At 43.7% G+C, this 27487-nt stretch overlaps 1 protein-coding gene across 1 annotated transcript in view; it reads left to right on the plus strand.

The window, feature by feature from the left end:
- Window positions 1-6959: 6959 nt before the first annotated feature.
- Window positions 6960-27487, plus strand: part of SPTY2D1 (SPT2 chromatin protein domain containing 1) — a 28154-nt gene continuing 7626 nt past the window's right edge. Inside the window, exons 1-3 of the mRNA XM_025358035.1 lie at window positions 6960-7255; window positions 24587-24701; window positions 25454-26989. Coding sequence (XP_025213820.1) covers window positions 7196-7255; window positions 24587-24701; window positions 25454-26989 — 1711 coding nt within the window. The 5' untranslated portion in view covers window positions 6960-7195. The remainder of the gene's footprint in view (window positions 7256-24586; window positions 24702-25453; window positions 26990-27487) is intronic.

The following is a 27487-nucleotide window of genomic DNA, read 5'->3' on the forward strand; positions in this document are numbered from 1 at the left end:
TTACCTATAGCCTGGAAGCACCGTCTCCCCACTTCCCCACCCTCCGCCCACTTCAAATTGTCCTGCCTTTCTGGACCAAACCAATGTATTTCTCAAATGTATTTGATTGATGTCTCATGCCTCCCTAAAATGTATAAAATCAAGCTGTACCCAGACCACCTTGGGCACATGTTCTGAGGACCTCCTGAGGGCTGTGTCATAGGCCATGGTCACTCATGTTTGGCACAGAATAAATATCTTCAAATATGTTACAGAGTTTGCCTCTTTTTGTTGACATACTTAGTGAAAAATAAGTTTTCCCAGAGTCAAATCATAAAGAAAAAAGTTTTTAGGCAGGGCGTGGTGGCTCACGCCTGTAATTCTGGGAGGCTGAGGCGGGAGGATCACAAGGTCAAGAGATGGAGACCAGCCTGGCCAACATGGTAAAACCCCGTCTCTACTAAAAGTACAAAATTTAGCTGGGCATGGTGGCACGAGCCTGTAGTTCCAGCTACTTGGGAGGCTGAGGCAGGAGAATTGCATGAACCCAGTAGGAGGAGGTTGCAGCGAGCCGAGATCGTGCCACTGCACTCCAGCCTGGCCACAGAGCGAGACTCCGTCTCAAAAAAAAAAAAAAAAAAAGAAATGGATTAAAACATTTTTTATTCCCTTAAAAAGGATTGTACACCCTAGGCATTATGTCTACTATGTTTGAGGCATATGTTGTTCCTGCCTGATCTAGGCTTGGATGGAATAGTTTCTTTGACTTAATCACTTGGGAAATGATGATTAAATTATATTAATTAGGTTATAGCCATGGGGTTGGTGGTGCTACCCTAGAGTTTGGGAATGGGGTCCATCCCACCCAGATGGAATTTCTGCCGTATGATGGGAGAGGCAGTGAGATTGATGCCAAAGAAATAATCAAAATACCCACTGCAGATGTGAACAATTTAAAGAAGAAAAACGCCCAACAAATGATCAAGTAGCATATGAAAAGATGCTAGCTGGTAATCAAGGATATGCAAAATAAACGAGACACTTTTCACCCATGAAACTGACAAAAATTTAAGTTTAATAATATCCAGAGCTTATGTAGAGAAAAGGGTGCTCCAGTATTGTTGGTGGGAATCTAAATTGGTATGCCCTTTTTGGAGGACAACTTGGTAGCAGCTATTAAAATTCTGAATGTACATACCTTCATTCCCCCAATCCAATTTCTAAGTCCCTAAATATCTAACATAGCGAAATATGGTCAGTATTTGCACAAAAAAGCATGTGCAAGGATATTCCTGGCAGCATTGTTCATGAAAAACATTTTTAAGCAGCCTTACAATTCATTAATAGTCCTGTGGTTAAATAAACTATGTTAAATACATACTCTGGGCCAGGCACAGAGGCTCATGCCTGTAATCCCAGCACTTTGGGAGGTCGAGGCCGGTGGGTCACTTGAGGTCAGGAGTCTGAGACCACCAGCCTGGCCAACATGGTGAAACCTCGTCTCTACTAATAATACAAAAATTAGTCAAGCGTGTGTTGGGGGCCGCCTATAATCCCAGCTACTCGGAAGGCTGAGGCGGAAGAATCACTTGAACCCAGAAGGCTGAGGTTCCAGTGAGCCGAGATCATTCCACTGCACTTCAGCTTAGGCAACAGAGCCAGACTCCATCTCAAAAAAAACAAAACAAAACAAAACAAAAAACTACGGAATATGATGATGTGATGCAGTAGTTACATAAAACAAAGTAGATCAATTTGTACTGACATGAAAACAGCTATAAGACATATTTTAAATTGAAACAAAACAAAACCCAAGTTACATATTGTCTGAATCTGCTATGGCTGCCATAACAAAATACCGCAATCCAGTGGCTTAAATAACAAAAATTTATTTTCTCACACTTCTGGAGGCTACAAGTCTAAGATTAAAGTGTCATCATGGTAGGTTTCTTCTGAGACCTTTTTGCTTGGCTTACAAATTGCTGTTTTCACATTGTCCTCACATGGCCTCTTCTCTGGGCATGTGCATCTCTGGTGTCTCTTCCTTTTCCAATAAGGGCTCCAGTTCTATTGGATCAGGGCCCCATCCCAATGACCTCATTTAACCTTAATTACCTCTTTTTCTCTTTTCTTTCTTTCTTTTTTTTTTTTTTTAGATGAAATCTGGCTCTGCAGCCCAGGCTGGATGGAATGCAGTGATGTGATCTCAGCTCACTGTAACTTCCACCTTCCAAGTTCAAGCCATTCTCCTGCCTCAGCCTCCTGAGTAGCTGGGACCACAGGTGTGTGCCACCATGCCCAGCTAATTTTTATATTTTTAGTAGAGATAGGTTTTCACCATGTTGGCCAGGCTAGTCTTGAACTCCTGATGTCGGGTGATTTACCGGCCTTGGCCTCCCAAAGTGCTGGGATTATAGGCATAAGCCAGCGCGCCTGGCCCTTAATTACCCCTTTATTTATTATTATTATTATTTTTAGAGATGTAGTCTTGCTCTGTCACCCAGGCTGGAGTGTGCAGTGGTGCCATTTCAGCTCACTGCAACCTTCACCTCCCAGGTTCAAGCGATCCTCGTGCCTCAGCCTCCCATGTAGCTGGAACTATAGGCATGCACCACCATGCCTGGCTAATTTTTGTATTTTTAGTACAGATGGGGTTTCACCATGTTGGCCAAGCTGGTCTCAAACTCCTGATCTCCAGTGATCTGCCTGCCTAGGCCTCCCAAAGTGCTGGGATTACAGGCATGAGCCACCATGCCCAGCCTTAATTACCTCTTCAGATACCCTGTCTCCAAATATATTCACATTGGGGGTTAAGGTTTCAATACCTGAATTTTGGGGGGACCACAGTTCAGCCCATAGCACATATATGTATGTATGTGTGTGTCTCATTTCTATAAATAAACCAAGGACACACAACCAAGTTAGATGTTTTCAAAGATACATATCCTAGATTTATATTGATATGCTAATATTATATGTTCTATGTATCCTACATACATATAGTACATTTATATATATACATTATATATTGTACATTAGGCATCATTGTGTGTATACAAACATCTCAGAAGCACACTCAGCAACTTTATATGGTAGTATCCTCTAGGGAGGGAGGTGAGATTGAGTGAGGCTGATGGGAACTTTGTTATTTTTTTGTCTGAAAATTTTTTACATCAAACCTTATATTCAAATACTGTGCCATACATCAAAAAGTACAAAACAGAAACTTGCCTAAGGACACACAGCCCTTCCAAGGCAGAACCTGGACCTGTGGTTGGCAAAGACCCACTTCATTCCATTTTTTCTGGTTCACACTACCCGAGTTTACCTTTTTCCCAACAGCCCCGACCCACCACCCTGGTTATTGCATATCTCTCACCTTTTCTTCATTACCAAGTATCTTGAAATATCACACTCACCTGTCCTTCCTCATGGCCTGGAGTCTCACTCTGTCACCCAGGCTGGAGTGCAGTGGTGTGATCTCGGCTCACTGCAACCTTCATCTCCCAGGTTCAAATGATTCTGCTGCCTCAACCTCCCAAGTAGCTGGGACTACAGGAGCCCACCACCATGCCCAGCTAATTTTTGTATAGACAGGGTTTTGCCATGTTGGCCAGGCTGGTCTCAAACTCCTGACCTCAGGCGATCTGCCTGCCTCAGCCCCCCAAAGTGTTGGGATTACAGGTGTCAGCCACCTCGCCCGACCTTCACTTACTTTTCTGACCTTTATTTCCTAGCATTCTCCTAAATACACCCACTACTTGTTATTTCAACCCTTTAATATGCTTTTCACACTCTCTAAATGTAATGTTGTAGCTGGAATTTTAACACTTCTAGAGTTGCCAGATAAATACAAGACACCTAAAGTTGAATTTCAGATAAACAACAAATGATTTTTGGTGTATGTGTTTCCAATTTAACTGGATGGGCCAGGCATGGTGGCTCATGCCTATAATCCCAGCAATTTGGGAATCTCAGGTAGGCAGATTACTTGAGCTCAGGAGTTCAAGACCAGCCTGGGCAACACAGCGAAATCTCGTCTCTACAAAAAATATAAAACTGAACCAGGCATGGTCACCTACACCTGTGGTCCCAGCTACTTGGGAGGCTGAGGTGGGAGGATGGCTTGAGCCCAGGTTAAGGTTGCAGTGAGCCGTGATTGCACCACCACACTCCAGCTTGAGCGAAAGAGCAAGGTCCTAACTGGATGTCCACATTTTTATTTGCTAAATCTGGCAACGCTATTCCCCACACTTTGTAGCCCTAATACAGTTAGCACTTTCTGTTTTACATAATTACTTGTGTTCACACAAGAATTAAAAGTTCTGATCAGGCAGGCAGGATATGGGTCTTTCTTTGTATCATCCATAAGGTTGGGCACACAGTAGTAGTTTCCCAGGAAGTATTTCCTGAACTCAATAATAGACTGTTTTACAAGGATACAGGAAAATTGCTCCTCTCATTCCTTACCTCATTCCCACCTCCAGCCGTTGTTCTTGATTTTGACTAACTAGGTATTAGTTACCTAATCCAAGCCCTTTTACATTATAACTCCATGTACATAGACTTGTACCAGTTCAAATGGGCTAACTGAAATATAGAGTCTAGTGTGGGTAATCTAAGGGTTCTAGTCTTGGCTCTCCCATTGACTAATGATACACTATTAGTCTAATTTCATCTCTTCAAGCTTCAGCTTTTCTTTCTTTTTTTTTTTTTTTTTAGACAGAGTCTCGCTTAGTCGCCCAGGCTGGAGTGCAGTGGCGCGATCTCGGCTCACTGCAAGCTCCGCCTCCCGGGTTCACGCCATTCTCCTGCCTCAGCCTCCCGAGTAGCTGGGACTACAGGCGCCCGCCGCCTCGCCCGGCTAATTTTTTGCATTTTTAGTAGAGACGGGGTTTCACCATGTTAGCCAGGATGGTCTCGATCTCCTGACCTCGTGATCCGCCCGCCTCGGCCTCCCAAAGTGCTGGGATTACAGGCGTGAGCCACCGCGCCCGGCCTCAGCTTTTCATCTATAAAACAGTAACAAGAAATGCCTTATAGACACTCATGATTAGATCAGATAATCCATGTCAAGCACTAAGCATATAGTTAGGGCTCAATGTATACTAAGTATTAGAATATTGACTCTTGGGAGCTTTCCACTTACCGATTCATTAATTTGGTCAAAAAATCTTTGTTGCAGCTTTTACGTGCATTAGCAGGGAACTGTGCTGGTGATGGAAATAGTGATGGGTAAAATAGGCCTATGACCATTCTCATAGCTCTATCTACCACAGATACAGCCAACAGTAAAAAAAAAAAAAAAAAAAAGTAATTACAAACTAAAATATTCCATGAAGGTAAATACTGGGGGGTTGTAAGAATTTATAAAAGGGGGCCGGGCGCGGTGGCTCAAGCCTGTAATCCCAGCACTTTGGGAGGCCGAGATAGGTGGATCACGAGGTCAGGAGATCGAGACCATCCTGGCTAACACGGTGAAACCCTGTCTCTACTAAGAAATACAAAAAACTAGCCGGGCAAGGTGGCGGGCGCCTGTAGTCCCAGCTACTCGGGAGGCTGAGGCCGGAGAATGGCGGGAACCCGGGAGGCGGAGCTTGCAGTGAGCTGAGATCCGGCCACTGCACTCCAGCCTGGGCTACAGAGCGAGACTCCGTCTCAAAAAAAAAAAAAAAAAAAAAAGAATTTATAAAAGGGGCCCTGAGATAGCTGAGGAAGAGTTTCCTTGAGAAATGATAGTTGGCATTAATTGAAAACACTCACCATATGCCAGTGTATTCGTTTGCTAGGGCTGCCAATAAAGTACCACAGACTAGGTGGCCTAAACAACAGAAATTTATTGTCTCACAATTCTGGAGGCTAGAATTGTGTTGTTACCTTAAGGTCTCTCTCTTTGGTTTGTAGATGGCTGTCTTCTCCCTGTGTTTTCACAAAACGATGTAGGAGAGAAAGGCTAATCTATAATCAGAGGAACACAGGCAGCTGCCTGTTATGTGGCTCAGGTTCCATAATGACGTTCCTTTAAGGCGCAAAATAATTTAAAGTTTCAACAGCTTTGATTTTGAATTACGTTCACAGCATTAAAGCATCAAAGAGTAAATAAGACCCAGCAGCTTTGCCTAGCACGTTTTAACAGCTTGACATATTTACATACTGTATCATTCACCCGTCTTAAGTGTACGATTTTTAGTACATGTATAGTGCGACCATCCCCACAATCCAGTTTAGAGGCATTTCCATCCCACCAAAAAGATTCCGAGTACCTGTCTGGTATCAATCCCCTGGCCGGTTCATACCTGCAGACCCAGGTTTGCCTAATTATTTTCAATGTTTTTGCTAAGTCGAAATGACCTTACAGATGCAAGATGACTCTCAAAAGGAAGTCAGGACTAGGATCCCAATGAATATGAAGCATATGTTCATCAGCACACCAAAGTATGTAGAGGCTGGGTCTCTGTATGTCAGAAATTCCTTAATTCACTGCCTGAGCAAAAATACAGGGTGGCTGCCCCACGTAAAACTTATTTTCTAACCGGGGTAAAAGCAGTAAGCACGTGCCCCCATCCCCGGCATCCGTGCATCTGAGGAGGTGAGCGCACTTCCAAGTGGCGGGATTCGATGAGTAATGTTCATCCAAGACAGCACCGGGCGCTGCCGTGTGCGCCTGCGCAGCTTCGCGAGCGCCTAGACACAAGTAGCCCAAATCCTGGCTCGAGATCCGTCTGTTCAGCTGTTGTGGCGCCGCCGTTTGGATCTGAGCGCCTACCCGTGACAGCCAGAGAACCCAGGCTTTCCCTACCACCCCCTCACTTTCCCTACCCAGCGCTCACCAGGAGCAACAAGATGACAAGGCCACGCGCTCGGGCCACCGGGGAAGCCGCTCTCCGCTTAGCCACACCCGCTTGGTCGCTAAAATGCCTAGTCCCTGCCCCTCGGGCCGACGCCAGCAGCCACGTATCACGTTTGTACGTGTCTCGGCCTAAAAGCGGAAGTTGCGCAGGGACTCGCGAGCGCTGTGGCGGCCCTGAAAGGATATAGGCCGTGGAGGGAAGGGGGCGGGCAGACGGCATAGGAAGGCGCCGGAAGTGGTCCCGCAGAGGCGGGGTGGCAGTGGGGCTGCCGAGGCAGTGCAGTTGGCTGTAGCTGGGCTCCTCGGTTAGGTGCGCTGTCAGTCCTTTCCGAGTGCCTGGCCCAGTTTCTCCCGCCTCGGCCCAACATGGACTTCAGAGAAATTCTCCTGATAGCTTCCAAGGGACAAGGTGTAAACAATGTGCCGGTAAGTAGCAGCTGGGGCGTCATGTAGGGGGACCCTAATCTTCCAAGTTCGGAGTATGTGTGGCCAATGGAACTTCTAGGCAGCCACCTATCGGCTTCGGGAGAGGAAAGACCTGGACGCCTTATTTTCTTTTCTTGGATTTATACTCTTGGGAACTCGGGGGAAAAGGGCTTTGGACGAGATGCGGGAGCCATCCTGTGAATGGGTTTTGCCGGCTTATTTACCCCTTAACAGGGACTTTGCGGTTTGGGTGTTTTAGTTAGAACTGCGTGAAAGCGGTGAGTGAGCTGTGCCTGGCACGCAGTGGATGGATTCTAGCGCTGGTAGTTTTTGGCTTCGGCATAAACTTCAGCCCAGAGATTGGGAAGGAAGTATGTATGTAAGGGAGTTAGGGGGGTTGGGGGTCCTTGGCCTGATAGCCTTTTGGCTGGTTTCTCATCAATCTTCAAGTCAAACGTTTAGTGATTTCTTGAAAGAATTCTCTGACGCGGCCCCACCCACTCAGCCACCGAGGTGATTAGATTATCACCTCCCAGGAGATGAGTATCATTTTTGGGAAGAGAAGTTTAGAAGATTCCACGAAATTCTTGGCCAACAGAATAGGCGAGCTAGTTTCAGCTTCCGTTTACTTGTAGCCTTCCAGATTTCAGTTTTTGTTTAAAATCTAGGTCCCATTTGCTCAGTAGATGTTTGTCAATTCGCTTACAGTCGCAAGAGTGGTGTAAGACTTAAATGGTAAAGTGGTGGAGAGCGCCTGGTTTCTGGGGGTTGTGGCTGTTTTGCATAAGCTAATCATTTCCAGATTTTCAGATGGTACCCACAGCACAGCTGTAAACCGATAAGTTGCATGGTGATGCCTGCGGTTTGAGCAGTGAGGTGTAGAACTAAAACGACTCTCAAAGTCAATTCAGCTGGAAACGAGCTCCCACGAAGTGCTCTGCATTTCCTAGATATTCGTATATTGCAATATTCATTTTTTTCTCTTCTGCCTCTTTTTTTTTGGTCTTCTGAGGCTAGTTCATTCTTTTATCCCTTTGAAAATATTGATCTGAAAAAGGTCTGTATTTATGTTTATAAATATGTGTATACACACACATACACAGCCATCCCCTATCCCAAGAACTCTGAATAACCATTCCTCTAAGCCGTGAGTCATAAGCTTCGCATGTTGAAGGTATAGAATCAAACCTTTGAAACCCAGATCAACAGATTTACTTTCTAGAAGCATCTGTAAATTTTCCAGATGAATCAATATTGGGTCTAGTTACCATTCATCTTTGCATAATTTGGTCTATATTTCATTCTAGATCTTATTGAATTTCAGTAGAGGTCAAAGACTAGCTTTGATGCCCAGGACTGTTCTATGGAAGAATCAGAACTGTCATTTCTTATTTTGAAAGCCAGTAGCTGCTGGGAGAAAAGCAGACAGATAACCCTAAAGCAGAAAATTTCAAAATATGTGTATATTTCATAATATATGCATTATCTATGATTGGAATAACAGAGGAATCAAAAAGGGGGAAAAAGTAATTTAAAATTTAATAGATGGCCGGGTACAATGACTCACACCTGTAATCCCAGCACTTTGGGAGGCCTAGGCAGGAGGATCACCTGAAGTCAGGAGTTCAAGACCAGCCTGACAAATATGAAACCCTGTCTCTACTAAAAATACAAAAATTAGCCAGTCATGGTGGTGTGCGCCTGTAATCCCAGCTGAGGCTGGGACAGGAGAATCGCTTGAACCCAGGAGGCGGAGATTGCAGTGAGCTGAGATTGTGCCATTGCACTCCAGCCTGGGCAACAAGAGCAAAACTCCATCTCAAAAAAAACTGAGGCCGGGCGCGGTGGCTCAAGCCTGTAATCCCAGCACTTTGGGAGGCCGAGACGGGCGGATCACGAGGTCAGGAGATCGAGACCATCCTGGCTAACACGGTGAAACCCCGTCTCTACTAAAAATACAAAAAACTAGCTGGGCGAGGTGGTGGGCGCCTGTCGTCCCAGCTACTCGGGAGACTGAGGCAGGAGAATGGCGTAAACCTGGGAGGCGGAACTTGCAGTGAGCTGAGATCCGGCCACTGTACTCCAACCTGGGCGGCAGAGCGAGACTCCGTCTCAAAAAAAAAAAAAAAAAAATTGATAATATAGCCATATATTTTATGAATCATGCATTCTCTGACCCCTCCCCGCCAAAGCTAGTAAGCCTAGAAGTTTGATTTAGTTACCAGCATTATAATTCTTATCTTTTTACATGGAATTAAAGTCACAAAAGAAGCTATTTGAGGAATAGACCCCATAAGACTGTAGTTAAATTTCTTTCTTTTTTTTTTTTTTTTTTTGAGATGGAGTCTCACTCTGTCGCCCAGGCTGGAGGCTGGAGTATGGTGGCATGGGTTTAGCTCACTGCAGGCTCCACCTGCTGGGTTCAAGCAATTCTCCTGCCTCAGCCTCCTGAGTAGCTGGGACTACAGGCGCTCGCCACCACATCAAGCTAAGTTTTGTATTTTTGGTAGAGACAGGGTTTCACCATGTTGGCAAGGCTAGTCTTGAACTCCTGACCTCAAGTCATTCGCCCAATTTGGCCTCCCAAAGTGCTGAAATTACAGGTGTGAGCCACCACACCCAGCCAAATTTCATGCTTTACTTGATTTGCAGTAACTTGATTCATCTAACTATTCCATTTACTTTTTCTTTATCAGCTTAATTTGGACACTTTCAAACATAAGGAATGTTAACGCATTTCTTATATACCCAAACCCCACATTTAGCATATTAACATTTTCACATATTTATTCCATCTATTTTAAAATAAATAAAGCTTTTTTCTTTTTTTGCTATCTATTTTAAAAGAAATAAAGCGTTTTTTCTTTATTTTTTGTTATCTATTTTAAAAGAAATAAAGCTTTTTCTTTTCTTTTTTTTTTTTTTTTTTGAGATGGAGTCTCTGTTGCCCAGGCTGGAGTGCAGTGGTGAAATCTTGGCTCACTGCAACCTCCGCCTCCCAGGTTCAAGCCATTCTCCTGCCTCAGCCTCCCGAATAGCTGGGAATACAGGGGTGCACCACCACGCCCAGTTGATTTTTTTTTTTTTTGTATTTTAATAGAGACAGGGCTGGTATCAAACTCCTGGCCTCAAGTGATCAGCCCACCTCAGCCTCCCAAACTTGCTGGGAGTATAGGTGTGAACCACTGAGCCAGGCCTGTCTTGAAATGTTTCTTGACTTGGATGGTGGCTTACAAGGATACTTGCTTTGTAATACTCTCTTACACTGTACACTATGTCTATGATATTTCACAATTATAAAAACAAATAGAGAGTTGGGGACTATCATATCAATTAACAGCTTTATTTCTGGCCGGGCGCTGTGGCTCACACCTGTAATCCCAGCACTTTGAGCTTTGAGAGGCCAAGGTGGGCAGATCACCTGAGGTCAGGAGTTCGAGACCAGCCTCTCGAACGGGGTGAAACCCTGTCTCTACTAAAAACACAAAAATTAGCCAGGCATGGTGGCACACACCTGTAATCTCAGCCACTCAGGAGGCTGAGGCAGGAGAATGGCTTGAACCTGAGAGGCAGAGGTTGCAGTAAGACAGAGGTTGCAGTGAGTGGTTGGAGATCATGCCCCTGCACTCCAGCCGGGGTGACAGAGCGAAACTCTGTCTCAAATTAAAAGAAAAGAAAAGAAAAAAAAAGACAGCTGTACCCCCTCCCTGCCCTATAAACACCCTGCTGAGATGAACTTACTTGATTAATTTATCTGAGAAGCACAGAGGCTTTGCAGTAACAGCTAGGCTGCATCTCTCTATATTGATTGGTTCAATTTTTCCCTGTTCGCCAACTCCTCCTCCCACCTTCATTTGGAACCTATCAGAGCTAATGCTCAGAATTTAAGTCTTCAGAGTTCTTAGGTCAGACCTTTACTATGCTAAGGAAATCCAGTGACTAGCAATTATTAGACTAAAATTCAAACACCTGTACAGCCACTCAGCCCTTCAGACTCTTTGCAGAGCTTTTTGTTGTTGTTACTGTTTTGAGATGGAGTCTTGTTCTGTCACCAGACTGGAGTGTGGTGGCGCTGTCTCTGCTCACTGCAACCTCCGCCTTCTGGATGCAAGTGATTCTCCTGCCTCAGCCTCCCGAGTAGTTGGGATTACAGGCGCATGCCCCCACACCCAGCTAATTTTTGTATTTTTAGTAGAGACGGGTTTTCACCATGTTGGTCAGGATGGTCTCAATCTCCTGAGCTCATGATCCACCTGCTTCTGCGTCCTAAAGTGCCGGGATTACAGGTGTGAGACACTGCGCCCAGCCAGAGCTTTATTTTTTAAAGGTACCTGTTGTATCTGTCTTGAGAAGCTATGAGTATTTCCCTAATCATCATTTTTTTGTTTCTTTTTAACAGAAATACTTTTTTATGTAAAAGGTAGAATTGCATCAGGCCCAGAAATATTAGGCACACTATTATTTCCCGGTGGAAAACTGAATACATAATAACCGCTGATTCAGGTGATGAAACAAGTTGTCGTCACTGGCTCTGTTTATATATAAAGGACAAAAGGTATTTTTGGTAAACTTGCACTTGATTTTCCTCCCTGGGTTCCAGTAGGAAAAACAAAGTAGTTTAACTTGTTTTGGTAGAATACTAGAGCTTAGAATGTGGATTCTTACAGGCTTCACATAGCTGTAATTTTTTTTTTTTGAGACAAAGTCTCACTCTCGCCCAGGCTGGAATGCAGTGATGCGACCTGGGCTCACTGCAACCTCTGCCACCCGGGGTCAAGCGATTCTCCTGCCTCAGCCTCCTGAGTAGCTGGGACTGCAGCTGTGCACCACCATGCCCAGCTAACTTTTGTATTTTCAGTTAAGAGATGGGGTTTTGCCATGTTGGCCAGGCTGGTCTCGAACTCCTGGCCTCAAGTGATCTGCCTGCCTTGGCCTCCCAAAGTGCTGGAATTACAGGCGCAAGCCATGGCACCCAGCCATCACATAGCTGTAATTGATGGCTTGTAAAGCATAAGACAACATATATGGTCTTTCTCCCAGTGAGACTGAAAAATAACCAGAAAAGCTACTGAAGCTCTGGTGTGACCTCCCCCCACCCCGCCCCACCCTCCGCCGCCACAAACCAAAAGGTAAAGGGCAAACCTTCATGTGGTACCAGGTATACCAGAATTTGGGGGTCTGCCTATAGCCCCTTAAGGATAAGAACCATAGGTAGTGAAAGTAAGAGCCCAGGACATTAACTAGGACAGTAAATTCAGATGTCTTCAGGAGCCAGGTAGATAATGTAAATTCTTGAAGTAGTCTGGATAAAAAATGATAGGTGCCAAGCTCCATGTATTTAAAAGAAGCCTACAATTTGCATAGTAGTTACATTTTCTTTTAAAAAACACTGTGGGCCAACAAAAAGTTTCTGTAGATGACTTTTTTCTGCGGGTAACGTTTGATCTAACTGGTTGATTGTAACTGGATTGCTCCCCACCCTTGGATCCGTTAACCTTAATAACGAGGTCCTGGCAATATGATATTGAGCTTATTTGAGTGCAGTTTGAGGATGGCGACCTGGGAAGACGCAGACTCCACAAAGCAGACAAATAATCCTACAGCAGAAAATTTCAAAATGTGTGTATTTCAGGATCTATGCATTCTCTTATGTGCCAGATAGTTCTTCTGCCTTACTAAATAGAATATAATGTAACCCAGCCTGTGACTGTTTTTCTTTTTAAACATGATTCTCCACTGGGCTTACCCCTATGGGATAGGGGAGCTGTCTTTTAAAACATTCCAGTGCCACATCTTTTATACCAAGGTTTGATTGCAACCCCCTTTTGAAAGGTCTTGCCAGCTCAATGTTAAAAAGATCTATGATCATATGCCCAAGAGAAAGGAAAACATACATCCACATAAAAACTTGTACACAAATGTTCACAGCAGCATTATTCATAATAGCCAAATGAAGTGCTCCAAAATGGAGAGATTTGAGAATCTTTTATATAGGCAAGGATTGGGGAAGCTTAACAGGATTTCAGTATTTTCTATACAAGGTTAATGCATAGTTGCAGCAATTCGGTAGTAGGCAGTGTTTCTTTTTTGGAAAGGGTGTATTTAACATTCCACATTAAGGATGTAATAGTCAAGGGGTCTCTTAGTCAAGAATTTTTTTTTTTTTTTTCCCCGGAGACAGTGTCGCTCTGTCGCCCAGGCTGGAGTCCAGTGGCGCCATTTCAGCTCACTGCAACCTCTGCCTCCTTGGTTCAAGCAGTTCTCCTGCCTCAGCCTCCCGAATAGCTGGGACCACAGACATGCACCACCATGCCCAGCTAATTTTTGTATTTTTTAGTATAGATGGGGTTTCACCATGTTGGCCAGTCTGGTCTCAAACTCCTGACCTCAAGTGATCCATCTGCCTTGGCCTCCCAAAGTGCTAGAATTACAGACGTGAGCCACCACGCCTGGTGAAGGGTTTTTTGTTGTTGTTGTTTTTGGAGATGGAATCTTGCTCTGTAGCCCAGTCTAGAGTGCAATAGCGTGATCTTGGCTCACTGCAACCTCTGCTACCCAGGTTCAACCCATTCTCTAGCCTCAGCCTCCCAGGTTGCTGGGATTACAGGCATATACCACCATGCCTGGCTAATTTTTTTTTTTTTTTTGTATTTTTAGTAGGGATGGGGTTTCATCATGCTGGCCAGGCTGGTCTCGAATTCTTGACCTCAGGTGATCCACCTGCCTCGGCCTCCCAAAGTGCTGGGATTATAGACATGAGCCACCGCACCTGGCCAAGGGTCTTTTATCTCAGCCATGTGGTCTGAGCCTGGTACAAGAACATGAGGAAGTTAATTTAAAACAAAAGGTCATTAATTAAGAGGTCATGCTCCAAGACTGCATCTCCAAAGTCAACCTCGTCAGGGCTGAACAACCTTTAGAAGCCCCAAAAAGACTCTCCATTTTCTTTCACAGATTTGAAGATTACTTGTCTCATGTCTGGGGCAGTGTTGGATTTCTAACCTAGAGCAGTACCTCTCAACTGGTGTTTTAGGGAGAGGGTCTTTTAGAAACTACTGTTCACCTTATTCCCATAGATTTTCTGTTATTTCCCTTCCCCATCACTACCAAGATAATCTCTTTCTAAGTAACAATTAACCTTTATAGTGCTTACTCTGTGCCAGGCACTGTTCTAAGCACTTTATATATTTAATTTAATCACCATAATAACCATATAATGAAGAGTATTTTACTAATGAGGAAACTGAGGCCTGTAACTTGCGCATGGTCACACAGCTAACAAGTGATAAAGCTAGATATGGTAGAGCAGAGAATCTAATCCAGGCAGATTAGCTCCAGAGTTCTTGCTGTTAATCATGAGCTTGTGTTGAATGAGGGACGTGTACTGAGGATGGTATAGTGAGGAAGGTTGTTACCTACACAGCTTGAACCCATCCAATTCCCTATCCCCAACTCCAGCCTTAGGCAGTAACTCTATTTTTTTTAAAAATGACATTCTTAGTATACAGTAGAGTCTGATGGGAGAGAAATGTAAAGGCCAAACCAAAATCATTTGGAAACTGTTAGGCAGAAGGATGTTTACAGCTTGTTTAGGAGAGTGCCAGCATGGTTAACAGAAGTAGACTCTGAAGGTGAGGGAGGATAAGATGGAAGTACAGTTGTAGACCTTTCTGAAGTACTGGCATTATCCAAGAGGCAGGTGGAAATTAGGGAAAGGAGGTTAGAACTAGGGATCCAAGTTTTAGAGTTAAATTAGAAACTAGAGGTGAAAGTGGTAGAGTCAGGCATCGTAGCTCACGCCTGTAATCCCAGCACTTTGGGAGGCCGAGGTGGGTGGATCATGAGGTCAGGCGTTCGAGACCAACCTGGCCAACATGGTGAAACCCATCTCTACTAAAAATAGAAAACATTACCTGGGTGTGGTGGCAGGCGCCTGTAATCCCAGCTTCTCGAGAGGCTGAGGCAGGAGAATTGCTTGAACCCAGGAGGTGGAAGTTGCAGTGAGCCGAGACCACGCCACTGCACTCTAGCCTGGGCAACAGAGTGAGACTCCATCTCAAAAAAAAAAAAAAAAAGTGTTGGAGTTAAATTAGAAGTGACCAGCATGGGCAACAAAGTGAGAGCCCCCCATCTCTACAAAAAATACAAAAATTATTAATAGCCAGTTGTGGTGGTGTGTGCCTGTAGTCCCAGCTACTCGGGAACCTGAGGTGGGAGAGTCACTGGAGCCCAGGAGTTTGAGGCCACAGTGAGCCAAGGTCATGCCACTGCACTCCAGCCGCCTGGGTGACAGATCAAGCAAGACCATATGTATTTCTTTCTTTTTTTTTTTTTTTTTGAGACGGAGTCTTGCTCTGTCACCCAGGCTGGAGTGCAGTGGCCAGATCTCAGCTCACTGCAAGCTCCGCCTCCCGGGTTTACGCCATTCTCCTGCCTCAGCCTCCCGAGTAGCTGGGACTACAGGCGCCCGCCACCTCGCCCGGCTAGTTTTTTGTATTTTTTAGTAGAGACGGGGTTTCACCATGTTAGCCAGGATGGTCTCGATCTCCTGACCTCGTGATCCGCCCGTCTCGGCCTCCCAAAGTGCTGGGATTACAGGCTTGAGCCACCGCGCCCAGCGACCCTATGTATTTCTTAAAAAAAAAAAAAAAAAGAGAAGTGAGGTGTGTTGTAGTGAGAACACTTTTGGGGCTGAGTTAGGCGATCTGGATTCTAATTCAGACTCTGCTATAAACTGTGTGATTGCCAGTAAATACACAGATGTCCTGGGCCATTTCTAACATAGAGGTTGGACTAGAGACTCCATGAGACACCTATCTGATATTATTACATTTTATAATCAGGTATGTTTTTATAAACACAATAACAGTACCGTTTACATTTAACTCCATAGCAATTATGAATAGCATCTTTTGGTGCAGGTTATTAATTTTTATCCTCTTAGCCATCCAGCTAAGCAGTTCTAATGGAACCATTGGTTTTCCAGGCCTACTTTCTTTCTCTGACTCTGATGTTCTGAGAAAATTTTTTAAAACTGTGTGGTAATTATTAAAGTTAAGGCTGTAGCATTCTTTGAATATTCCTAACTTCTAATTCTAACCAGTTATAAATCTCTTATGTAAAGCCATCAATAAATTTATATTTTCTACAGTTGAAACAATATGTTATCTCCTGGGTAAAGAACAGCTTTCATGGAGGGATTGACTTTTGTTTGTTTGTTTGTTCTCGAGATGGAGTCTCGCTCTGTCGCCCAGGCTGGAGTGCAGTGGCACAATCTCGATTCACCGCAACCTCCGCCTCCCGGGTTCCAGCAGTTCTCCTGCCTCAGCCTCCCGAGTAGCTGGGATTACAGGCAATGCACCATCCCACCTGGCTAGTTTTGTATTTTTAGTAGAGATGGGGTTTCTCCATGTTGGTCAGGCTGGTGTTGAACTCCTGACCTCAGGTGATCCACCCGCCTCGGCCTCCCAAAGTGCTGGGATTACAGGCATGAGCCATCGCACTGGCCAGGGATTGACTATTGATTCCAACATAACATACAGTATTTGTTGTACACATATTTCTAGATTGATGTCTCCTTATTTTCTTAATCTGGCCTAGATGATACAGTTTAAATGCAAGGAACAGATATGTCTTAAAGTGGCTTAAAATTTTCTAAAGCTCTTGACTTCAGAATTACAAATCTTGGCAAAATCTCTGATGTTGTATTTAAATGACAAATTTCACTGTGGTGGATCATTCATTGGGGTGTAGCAGAATGACGGAGTTGGCTTGCAGTGTAATAAAATGGATATGCTTAGGATAAAAGAAACTCTTGTCCAGCTGCTTTCCATGAAGCTCAAACAATGAAGCAGCCTGGTGCCTTGAATCAGATTCAGAATTGATGGGTCCATCTTGATGTGCTGCTGCTAGGACTAAATATGACCGTGTGATGCGAGGGGAAGTGCCAAATAGTTCTTCTGGGTTATTAAATAGAATGCACTGTAATCCAGCCTGAAGCTCTTTTTTTTTTCTCTCTCTTTTTAAAAATGATTCTCCACTGGGCTACGCCTGTGGGGAACTGTTTTTTAAAATATTTCATTACAACACATCTTTTGATACCAGGGTCTATTGCAACCCCAATGAGAAAAAGATCTGTGGTCGTATACCTAAGAGAAAGGAAGATGTGAATCCACATAAAAACTTGTACACAAATGTTCACAGCAGCATTATTCATAATAGCCAAAAAGTAGAGACAGTTCGAATATTCAGCTGATGAATATAAAAATAATGCACGGTATATCTATACAATGGAATATTATTCAGCCACAAAAAGGAAGGAAATATTGATACATGCTACAACATGAACCTTGAAAACATGCTTAGTGAAAGAAGCCAGATACAAAAGGCTACTGTATCTGTCAGTGTTCTCCATGGAACCAGTAAGATTTATTTTAGAGAATTGATTATGAGGCCTGACAAGTCTGAAATTTCTAGGGCAGGCCAGCAGGCTAGAAAATCAGGCAGGAGTTCATGCTGTAGTTTGAGATAGAATTCCTCTTCTTAGAAGCCTCGGGTTTTGCTCTTATGCCTTCATTGTCATGATTGGATGAGACCCATCCACATTATGGAGGGTAGTTTTCTTTACCCTAAAGTCAACTGATTGTAGATATTATATCTACAAAATACCTTCACAGTAACGCTTAATGTTTGATTAAATAACTGGGTATTATAGCCTAGTCAAGTTGACATATAAAATTAACCATCATAGCCACATATGATTTCATTTATATGCAATGTCTAGAATTGGTAAATGCATAGAGACAGAACGTAGATTAGTGTTTGCCAGGGTCTGAGGGGAGACGAGAGCGTGGAGTCATTGCTAAAGCCAAGAGATTTTTTGGGAGGATGATTAAAATATTCTGGAATCAGATGGTGGTGTTGGTTATACAACTCTGTGGATGCAGTTGACCCTTCAACAACATAGGCTTGTGGCTGGGCGTGGTGGCTCACGCCTGTAATCCCAGCACTTTGGAAGGCCAAGGTGGGCGGATCATGAAGTCAGGAGATCGAGACCATCCTGCTTAACACAGTGAAACCCTGTCTTTACTAAAAATACAAAAAGAAAAAAAAAAAAAGGCAGGTGTGGTGACGGGCGCCTGTAGTCCCAGCTGCTTGGGAGGCTGAGGCAGGAGAATGGCCTGAACCCGGAAGGTGGAGGTTGCAGTGAGCCGAGATTGTGCCAATGCACTCCAGCCTGGGTGACAGAGCAAGACTCCATCTCAAAAAAAAAAAAAAAAAAAAAAATAGGCTTGAAATGTGTGGACCCGCTTATACGTGGATTTTTTTCCAATAAGTTTTTAAAAAATTTGTGACAACTTAAAAAAACCTGCAGATGAACATAGCCTAGAAATATTTAAAACAAGAAAAAGGTATATCATGATGCACAAAATGTATGTTAATTGACTATGTTATCAGTAAGGCTTCTGGTCAACTTTGAGTTGTTAGTAGTTTTTTTTTTTTTTTTGAGACGGAGTCTCGCGCTGTGTCACCCAGGCTGGAGTGCAGTGGCGCGATCTCGGCTCACTGCAAGCTCCGCCTCCCGGGTTCCCGCCATTCTCCTGCCTCAGCCTCCCGAGTAGCTGGGACCACAGGCGCCCGCCACCTCGCCCGGCTAGTTTTTTGTATTTTTAGTAGAGACGGGGTTTCACCATGTTAGCCAGGATGGTCTCGATCTCCTGACCTCGTGATCCACCCGCCTCGGCCTCCCAAAGTGCTGGGATTACAGGCTTGAGCCACCGCGCCCGGCCAGTAGTTAAGTTTTTTGGGAGTCAAAAGTTATACATGGAATGTTGTTGTTATTGTTTTGAAACGGAGTTTTGCTCTTGTTGCTCAGGCTGGAGTATAGTGGCGTGATCTCAGCTCACTGCAACCTCCACCTCCTGGATTCAAGCAATTCTCCTGCGTCAGCCTCCTGAGTAGCTGGGATTATAGGTAGGCGCCATCACGCCCAGCTAATTTTTTGTGTTTTTAGTAGAGATGGGATTTCATCATGTTGGTCAGGCTGGTCTTGAACTCCTGACCTCAGGTGATCTGCCTGCCTTGGCCTACCAAAGTGCAGGGATTACAGGGATGAGCCACCACTCCCAGCCAGAATTTTTTCTTACTGCACAGGGTGGTGGCATCCCATGCTACCATGTTTAAGGGTCAGCTGTATATCAAAAACCATTTAATTGTATACATTAAATGGATGAATTTTGTGATATATGAATTATATCTCAAAGATTTTCTTTTTGAGACAGAGTCTTGCTCTGTCACCCAGGCTAGAGTACAGTGGCACAATCATGGCTCACTGCAGCCTCCACCTCCTGGGCTCAAGCCATCCTCCCACATCAGCTATATAGCTGGGACTATAGGTGTGCATCAGAATGTTCGGCTAATTTTTGTATATTTTGTAGAGATAGGGGTCTGAGTATGCTGCCAAGGCTAGTTTCGAACTCCTGGGCTCAATCAGTCCTCTCACCTCAGCCTCCCAAAGTTTTGGGATTACAGACATGAGCCACTGTGCCCGGCCATTCAAAGATATTTCCAAAAATATAAAGATGATCTGTAGTGACCCAGTCTTTTTTTTAGGCTGTGAACCTAAACTTTGTCTAAGAGTGTTTTAATATCTTACTGGTATTTGTGCCGTTGAGTTTTTTTTTTTTTTTTTTTTTTTTTTTGAGATAGGGTCTTACTCTGTTGCTCAGGCTGGAGTGCAATAGCACAACCACAGCTCACTGCAGCCTCGACCTCCCTGGCTGAGACAATCCTCCTGCCTCAGCCTCCCAAGTAGTTGGGACCACAAGTGTGTGCCACTGTGCCCAGCTAATTTTTAAATTGTTTGGAGAGACAGGGTCTCCCTATGTTGCCCAGTCTGGTCTTGAACTCCTGTGCTCAAGCGATCCTCTCGAATTAGCCTCCCAAAGTGCTGGAATTACAAGTATGAGCCACTATGCCTGGACTGAGTACATTTTTAAGCTACAGAGGATATAAGAAATTAATTGATTATGGCTCAGTTCATATAAACAAGATTAAGCCTCATTAAAGCAGCACTGACCTTGCCTTACTGCTAGCTTTTTAAGTTGTTTAGAAGATCAACAAAATAGACATTGCATAGATTTATTGAATTTCTTCTGCATCATAAGGACAGGACAACAAGTACTGCAAAGTTGTTGGGTTAAACGTGAGACCAGCTTAAGTATCCTTAATGATTAGAGGTGTTTAAAAAGGCAGAATTTGAAATCAACATATAAATTGATGAGAATAGGTGTATACTTTGAAAAAAAGCTAAAAGTAGCCTTTGTTATTCTTTTCAAAGCCAATCTGAGTCCCTGAACACCACCTTCCTTTTCTACCTTTCCTGTATTTTTGTTCCCTAAGTCAGTGTTTTGTTTCTTTCTTTTTTTTTTTTTTTGAGATGGAGTTTTGCTCTTCTCACTCAGGCTGGAAGTACAGTCACCCAGGCTGAAGTGCAGTGGTGTAATCTCGGCTCACTGCAACCCTCCGCCTCCTGGGTTCAAGCAATTACTGCCTCAGCCTCCCTAGTAGCTGGAACTACAGGCGCCTGCCACCACGCCTGGCTAATTTTTTTGTGTTTTTAGTAGAGACAGGGTTTCACCATGTTAGCCAGGATGGTCTCGATCTCCTGACCTCGTGATCCGCCCGCCTCGGCCTCCCAAAGTGCTGGGATTACAGGTGTGAGCCACCGTGCCTGGCTTAATAGTATGTATTTTTATATGAATTGGAAAAATGTAACTAGTTGTTCAAGTCAATCATTTTATGGATATTATTGCTGAGGTAAAGCTGTAATAATAGGTCATGATGTTAGTCTGTGGTTTATTTTATTTATTTATTTTTTTTTTTGAGACCAAGTCTCACTCTGTTGTCCAGGCTGGAGTGCAGTGGCGTGATCTTGGCTCACTGCAACCTCTGCTTCCCAGGTTCAAGTGATTCTTGTGCCTCAGCCTCCCAAGTAGCTGGGACTACAGGCATGAGCCACCATGCCTGGCTACTTTTTGTACTTTTAGTGGAGATGGGGTTTCACCAGAGTTCGAGGCCAGGCTGGTCTCGAGCTCCTGACATTAAGTGATCTGCCCGCCTTGTCCTCCCAAAGTGCTGGGATTACAGGCATGAACCACTGCACCCGGCCAACTCTGTATATTTTTTTAAATTAGTAAGTAATAGTAGGGGTAGTATACCACAAAGGCAAAAATCATAAAGGTAGTATGCAAATGACTGAAGCTTGCTAATAAACACTGCATTTAATTATGTCCCATTGACACTGATGTTTTCCCTTTTGGATACCAGTATTCAGTCAAGAGCAGCTTTTTGGTTTGTCATATCCCACTTTCTATCTCTTGCAGTCCCAGGTTAAGACAAAAGATATCTATCCCAAAATCATGTTAGATAGTGCTCAGTGCTGGGTTATTTGGACAGCAAACCAGTCCTGTTTTAAATAAGTAACGCTAATATATGTATTTGCATTTTTCTTGGGGAAAACCTTGTATGGGGCTTTAATTTGTATGGGGCTTTATAACTCTATGAGCTATATAATGGACAGGGACAGGAAATTTTTGTTTTTTGTTTATTGAGACGGAGTCTTCCTCTGTCGCCATGCTGGAGTGCAGTGGCATGATTTTGGCTCACTGCAGCCTCTGACTCCCTGGTTCAAGCAATTCTCCTGCTTCAGCCTCCCAAGGAGCTGGGTTTATAGGCAGGCACCACCATGCCCAGCTAATTTTTGTATTTTTTGTAGAGATGGGGTTTTACCATGTTGGCCAGGATGGTCCCGATCTCCTGACCTTGTGATCCGCCTGCCTCAGCCTCCCAAAGTTCTGGGATTATAGGTGTGAGCCACTGCACCCAGCCTTTTTTTTTCTTTTTTTAAAGAGATGAGTTCTCACCATGTTGCCCAGGCTGGGCTCTTAACTCCTGGGCTCAAGCGATCCTCCCACCTCAGCCTCCCAAAGTGCTAGGATTACGGACATAAGCCACTGCGACTGGCCAGGAAAATCTTAAGTGTTGGTGAAAAAAAAATCCACCTTCCTCTGCTTCCAAATCCATTAATGGGATGGAGTAGACTGAGTGTGTGCCTCTGCTTACAAGTTTTTGTATGTCTTAATTTGAATCATATTCATGGTGCCCTTTCCACAATGAAAATGTAAGCTGCTTGTGATTAAGACCTGTGTTTATGGTTCTTTTCTTGTAAATAAGGACAATTTTATATATATCTAGTTAGTATTCTCTTTCTCCTCTCCCTTTCCTTCTCCTTTTTCTCCTTTAAATATTGAGCCCCTATCCACTATGGAAAGAGTCTAAAATTAAATTTACAAAGATACGGACTTTAAAGGATCTGATTGTGGCCTAGCCAAGGTGACTGGGAAAGAAATCTGGATGCTGTCTTGCTATTTCTCTCTATTAGGGATATGTCACTTCTCAGCATTGCCATCATGCAAGATTTTCAGGTTGGATTAGAGCTTGCTTCCTTGGCTAGCTGCTTCGTTGGCAGACTAATTTACTCAGAACTTCCAGCCTGTTTCAAGATATGTCGTATTTGGCAGCCGTAGAGTAAGCACATATCTTTTGGTTTTCCTCCAAGAATTTCATACATATTTGGGAATAGTTTTTTGGTTCCTAAGTTGTCTCAATTTGTTCTTGGACATGTTTCTTTTTCTGCTAGCCACAGCAACAGGTACATTCGATGAGAATGCATCTGCCTAACAAAACAAAAAAAAAGGAGGATACTTTAAAAATCTCATTTCCTGGATTTAATTTGGAATGGTCCTAGAGGTGAATCATCCCTGGTCTGAATTTATTTTAGCTCTATGTTCATCATATTTCTCTCATAATAGGTACTTATAAAGTGGAAATATTTTTCCTTTTGTAGTTCAAATTAATATTACTTGAGTTTAGTATTTTCTTGATGCAGTTCTATAAAAACTGAGGTCCAGAGGCTTCATCTGTGCCAGGATAATTTGAGCATTTTTGGGGTGTTATAGGAACCTGTCTGAAAAAGAGTTTGTGAGGCAAATTAACATTTGCTGAACATAAGAGCTACAGTTAAAGGTTGCCGGGAATTGGGCCTTTATTGCATAGATTTTTTGAAATGCTTTTTTACTGTGGTTTGCCCCTAGTCTTTGTGTGTGGTCAAAGTAAAACTTCAATGTTTCCACATTCTAGGTGAAATAACACACGTAGCTATGAGTCCCTACTAGAAAATCATCTGGAGTAGTCAGGAGAGAAAATAGTTGTGAGGAGTAGTTTTTTCTGTTTGTTTGAAAAGTTGGACTTCGAAATGCTTCATTCTAAGGCAGGCTATTTTTAAACTCAGAATTTTATACATTTACTTACTGATTGATTGATTGATTGATTGAGACAGAGTTTTGCTCTGTCGCCAGCCTGGAGTGCAATGGTGCAATGTCGGCTCACTGCAACCTCTGCCTCCTGTGTTAAAGCCATTCTCCTGCCTCAGCCTCCAAAGCAGCTGGGATTATAGGTGTGCGCCACCACGCCCGGCTAATTTTTGTATTTTTAGTAGAGATGGAGTTTCACTATGTTGGCCAGGCTGATTGCCAACTCCTGACCACAGGTAATCTGCCCGCCTCAGCCTCCCAAAGTGTTGGGATTATAGGTGTGAGCCACTGCACCTGGCCTAAATCAGAATTTTTTTTTTGAGACGGAGTCTTCTCTGTCATCTGGGCTGGCGTACAGTGGCAGGATCTTGGCTCACTGCAACCTCTGCCTCCTGGGTTCAAGCAATTCTCATGTCTCAGCCTCCCAAATAGCTGGGATTACAGGCACCTGCCACTATGCCCAGTTAATTTTTTGTGTTTTTAGTAGAGATAGGGTTTCACCATGTTGGCCAGGCTCATCTTGAACTCCAGACCTCATGATTCACCCGCCTCAGCATCCCAAAGTGTTGAGATTACAGGTGTGAGCCCCTGAGCCCAGCCTAAATCAGAATTTTAAAACACAAATAATCGATTCTTCTAGGTGGTGATTTCATTTAGTTACCCAGTCCAGGTACTTTTTTGGAAAATAGCCTGAAAACAATGCTTCTGTGAATTGTTCATTTATGCATTATTTTGGGATGTTACATAGAAACTTTGTACCCAAAAATCATCATACATAATAAATATTTAGTCTGAATTTTATAGCTAAGCTTTACTATGGGTTATATGATCTCTCAGTTATTCAGAATAGGTTTCACAGTTAACATTTATACCTCTTATTACCTGGCACAGTGCCTTATACCTAATAATATATTTTAAAAGTTGAATTGCTTGTAACTTTTACTGTTTTTGTTTTTAGAAAAGGTATAGTTTGGCAGTGGGGCCTCCAAAAAAAGACCCAAAAGTTAAAGGTGTCCAATCAGCAGCTGTACAAGCTTTTCTTAAAAGGAAAGAAGAGGAGCTTAGACGAAAAGGTATGTATCTATAGCCTTATTCTCAATTTTAAAGTTTTCCATCTTCACATCTAAACCAGTGGCTGTTTATAAAAACATAACAGGTCAACAGATTTGGGAGGGTGTGTGTGTGTATGTGTGTGTGTGTGTGTGTGTCCAGGTTAACTGACTGTATTCATGGCTTTACATATGTTATCTCGATCATTTGTATAAACGTTTTCTTTTTTTCTCCCCTTGAAGTAGCAGATTTTTGGGGGTTAGTAGCCATGTCTTCTAATTGGCCATAGTAAATCCCCAATAAGAACTCCATTCTTTAACTTTGGTTCTGAAAGTGTTTCTACCCATTTTGTGTTTTAATTTTTATTAACAGAATGCTATCTAAAAGGCTAAACTAGAGATAAGTTTTAAAGTCTTTATCTCAAATAGTTCTTCATGCACATACAAAGAAACTGATTCAATATGTTTAAGTATTCATTGAATCGTAATTAATAACTGCTAAGTGGATACTAATGTTCTTTTAACTTGGTAATGTATTTGGTTTGAAGTATTTTCTATATTTAAAGCTGAAAACTAAGTCTCCCACTTGCTTTAGTCATACAGAAAAACCCATATGTCTCCCACTCATTATGTAAAGATGACTCATTTGATAGTTGTTAAATGACTTCCTCATTTAATTCCTAGATGTCTTCAAACTGTAACCTGAACATTGTATTTTCACTTGAGCAATCTTGAGATCTCGAAATAATAACATATTCTTGTTTTGTCCCTTTTAGCCTTAGAGGAGAAAAGGAGAAAAGAGGAACTAGTGAAAAAGCGAATTGAGCTCAAACATGACAAGAAAGCAAGAGCTATGGCCAAGAGGACAAAGGATAATTTCCATGGTTACAATGGGATTCCTATTGAGGAAAAGTCAAAGAAGAGGCAGGCAACAGAAAGCCATACCAGCCAAGGAACCGACCGAGAGTATGAAATGGAAGAAGAGAATGAATTCCTTGAGTACAATCACGCAGAGTCAGAGCAGGAGTATGAGGAAGAGCAAGAACCTCCCAAAGTTGAAAGCAAACCAAAGGTCCCCCTTAAAAGTGCCCCACCACCTATGAACTTCACTGATTTACTCAGGCTGGCTGAGAAAAAGCAGTTTGAACCAGTGGAAATCAAGGTAGTGAAGAAATCAGAAGAGCGACCTATGACTGCAGAAGAACTTAGGGAGCGAGAATTCCTTGAACGAAAGCATCGGAGAAAAAAACTTGAGACAGATGGAAAACTACCTCCAACTGTGTCCAAAAAGGCACCCTCTCAGAAAGAAAGTGTGGGCACAAAACTAAGCAAAGGTTCTGGAGACAGGCATCCTTCTTCCAAAGGAATGCCCCTTCCTCATGCTGAAAAGAAATCAAGACCCAGCATGGCCAATGAGAAACACCTTGCTTGGTCTTCATCAAAATCCATGCCAGGAGAGAGGATCAAGGCAGGATCTGGCAATAGCTCCCAACCCTCACTTCGTGAGGGCCACGACAGACCTGTTTTCAATGGAGCTGGAAAGCCTCATTCCAGCACCTCTTCACCAAGTGTCCCAAAGACTCCTGCTAGCAGGACTCAGAAATCTGCTATTGAGCACAAAGCCAAAAAATCTCCATCCCATCCTAGCCATTCCAGGCCTGGGCCCATGGTCACGCCACACAATAAGGCTAAGAGTCCAGGTGTCAGGCAGCCAGGCAGCAGCTCTAGCTCAGCCCCTGGGCAGCCCAGCACAGGGGTTGCTCGACCCACAGTTAGTTCTGGCCCTGTGCCTAAGCGCCAGAATGGCAGCTCCAGCTCAGGACCTGAGCGATCAATCAATGGGTCCAAGAAGCCAACCAATGACTCAAATCCCTCTAGGCGGACAGTCAGTGGTACATGTGGCCCTGGACAACCTGCAAGCAGCTCAAGTGGCCCTGGGCAACCCATCAGTGGTTCAGGTAGTTCTGCAAGACCCTTGGGCAGCTCTCGTGGCCCTGGCCGACCTGTGAGCAGTCCACATGAACTTCGACGACCAGTGAGTGGCTCAGGCCCCACTGGGCGGTCTGTCAGTGGCCCTGGGAGATCCGTAAGTGGCTCATTTCCAGCTGGACGGACTATCAGTAGTTCAGTCCCAGGAAGACCAGTGAGCAGCTTGAGACCTGGGCGAACAATTAGTAGCTCAGGTCCCACAATAAAGCCTAAGTGCACTGTTGTCTCCGAAACAATTTCTTCCAAGAATATCATTAGCCGGTCCAGCAATGGACAGATAAATGGAATGAAGCCTCCCCTATCTGGCTACAGATCTGTCCAAGGTAAAATTTCCCCTCACCCTAAAGAGTATATATTTGGCATTAGGAAATTGGAAAGAGTTTTTATATTATCAGGGACCCTGTGAACCCCTCATATGCTGTCCTTTAATGTACTGTAGTTTTGATAGAATCATGATGTTTTATCTGCCCTGTGGTTGAGAGTTCCTTTTTTTTTGTTTTTGAGACAGGGTCAGTCACAGGCTCAAGCAGTTCTCCCACCTTAGCTTCCCAAGTAGCTGGGACTATAGGCGTGTGCCACCTTGCCTGGCTAACTTTTTATTTTTTATAGAGATGGGGTCTCAATACGTTACCTATACTCGTTTCTAACTCCTAGGCTCAGAGATCCACCTTCCTCAGCTTCCCAAACTGCTGGGATTATAGGCATGAGTCACTATGCCCTGCTGAGAGTTCCTTTAATGATCATGGCTTGGAAAGGTCTTTAGAAAGAGACTTGTCTAGGATCTCTGTGTTCACCCTTGAAATGTCCCCAAGTGTGATAAA

Source organism: Theropithecus gelada, chromosome 14 (genome assembly GCF_003255815.1).
Source record: "Theropithecus gelada isolate Dixy chromosome 14, Tgel_1.0, whole genome shotgun sequence".
NCBI classification, from domain to species: domain Eukaryota; kingdom Metazoa; phylum Chordata; class Mammalia; order Primates; family Cercopithecidae; genus Theropithecus; species Theropithecus gelada.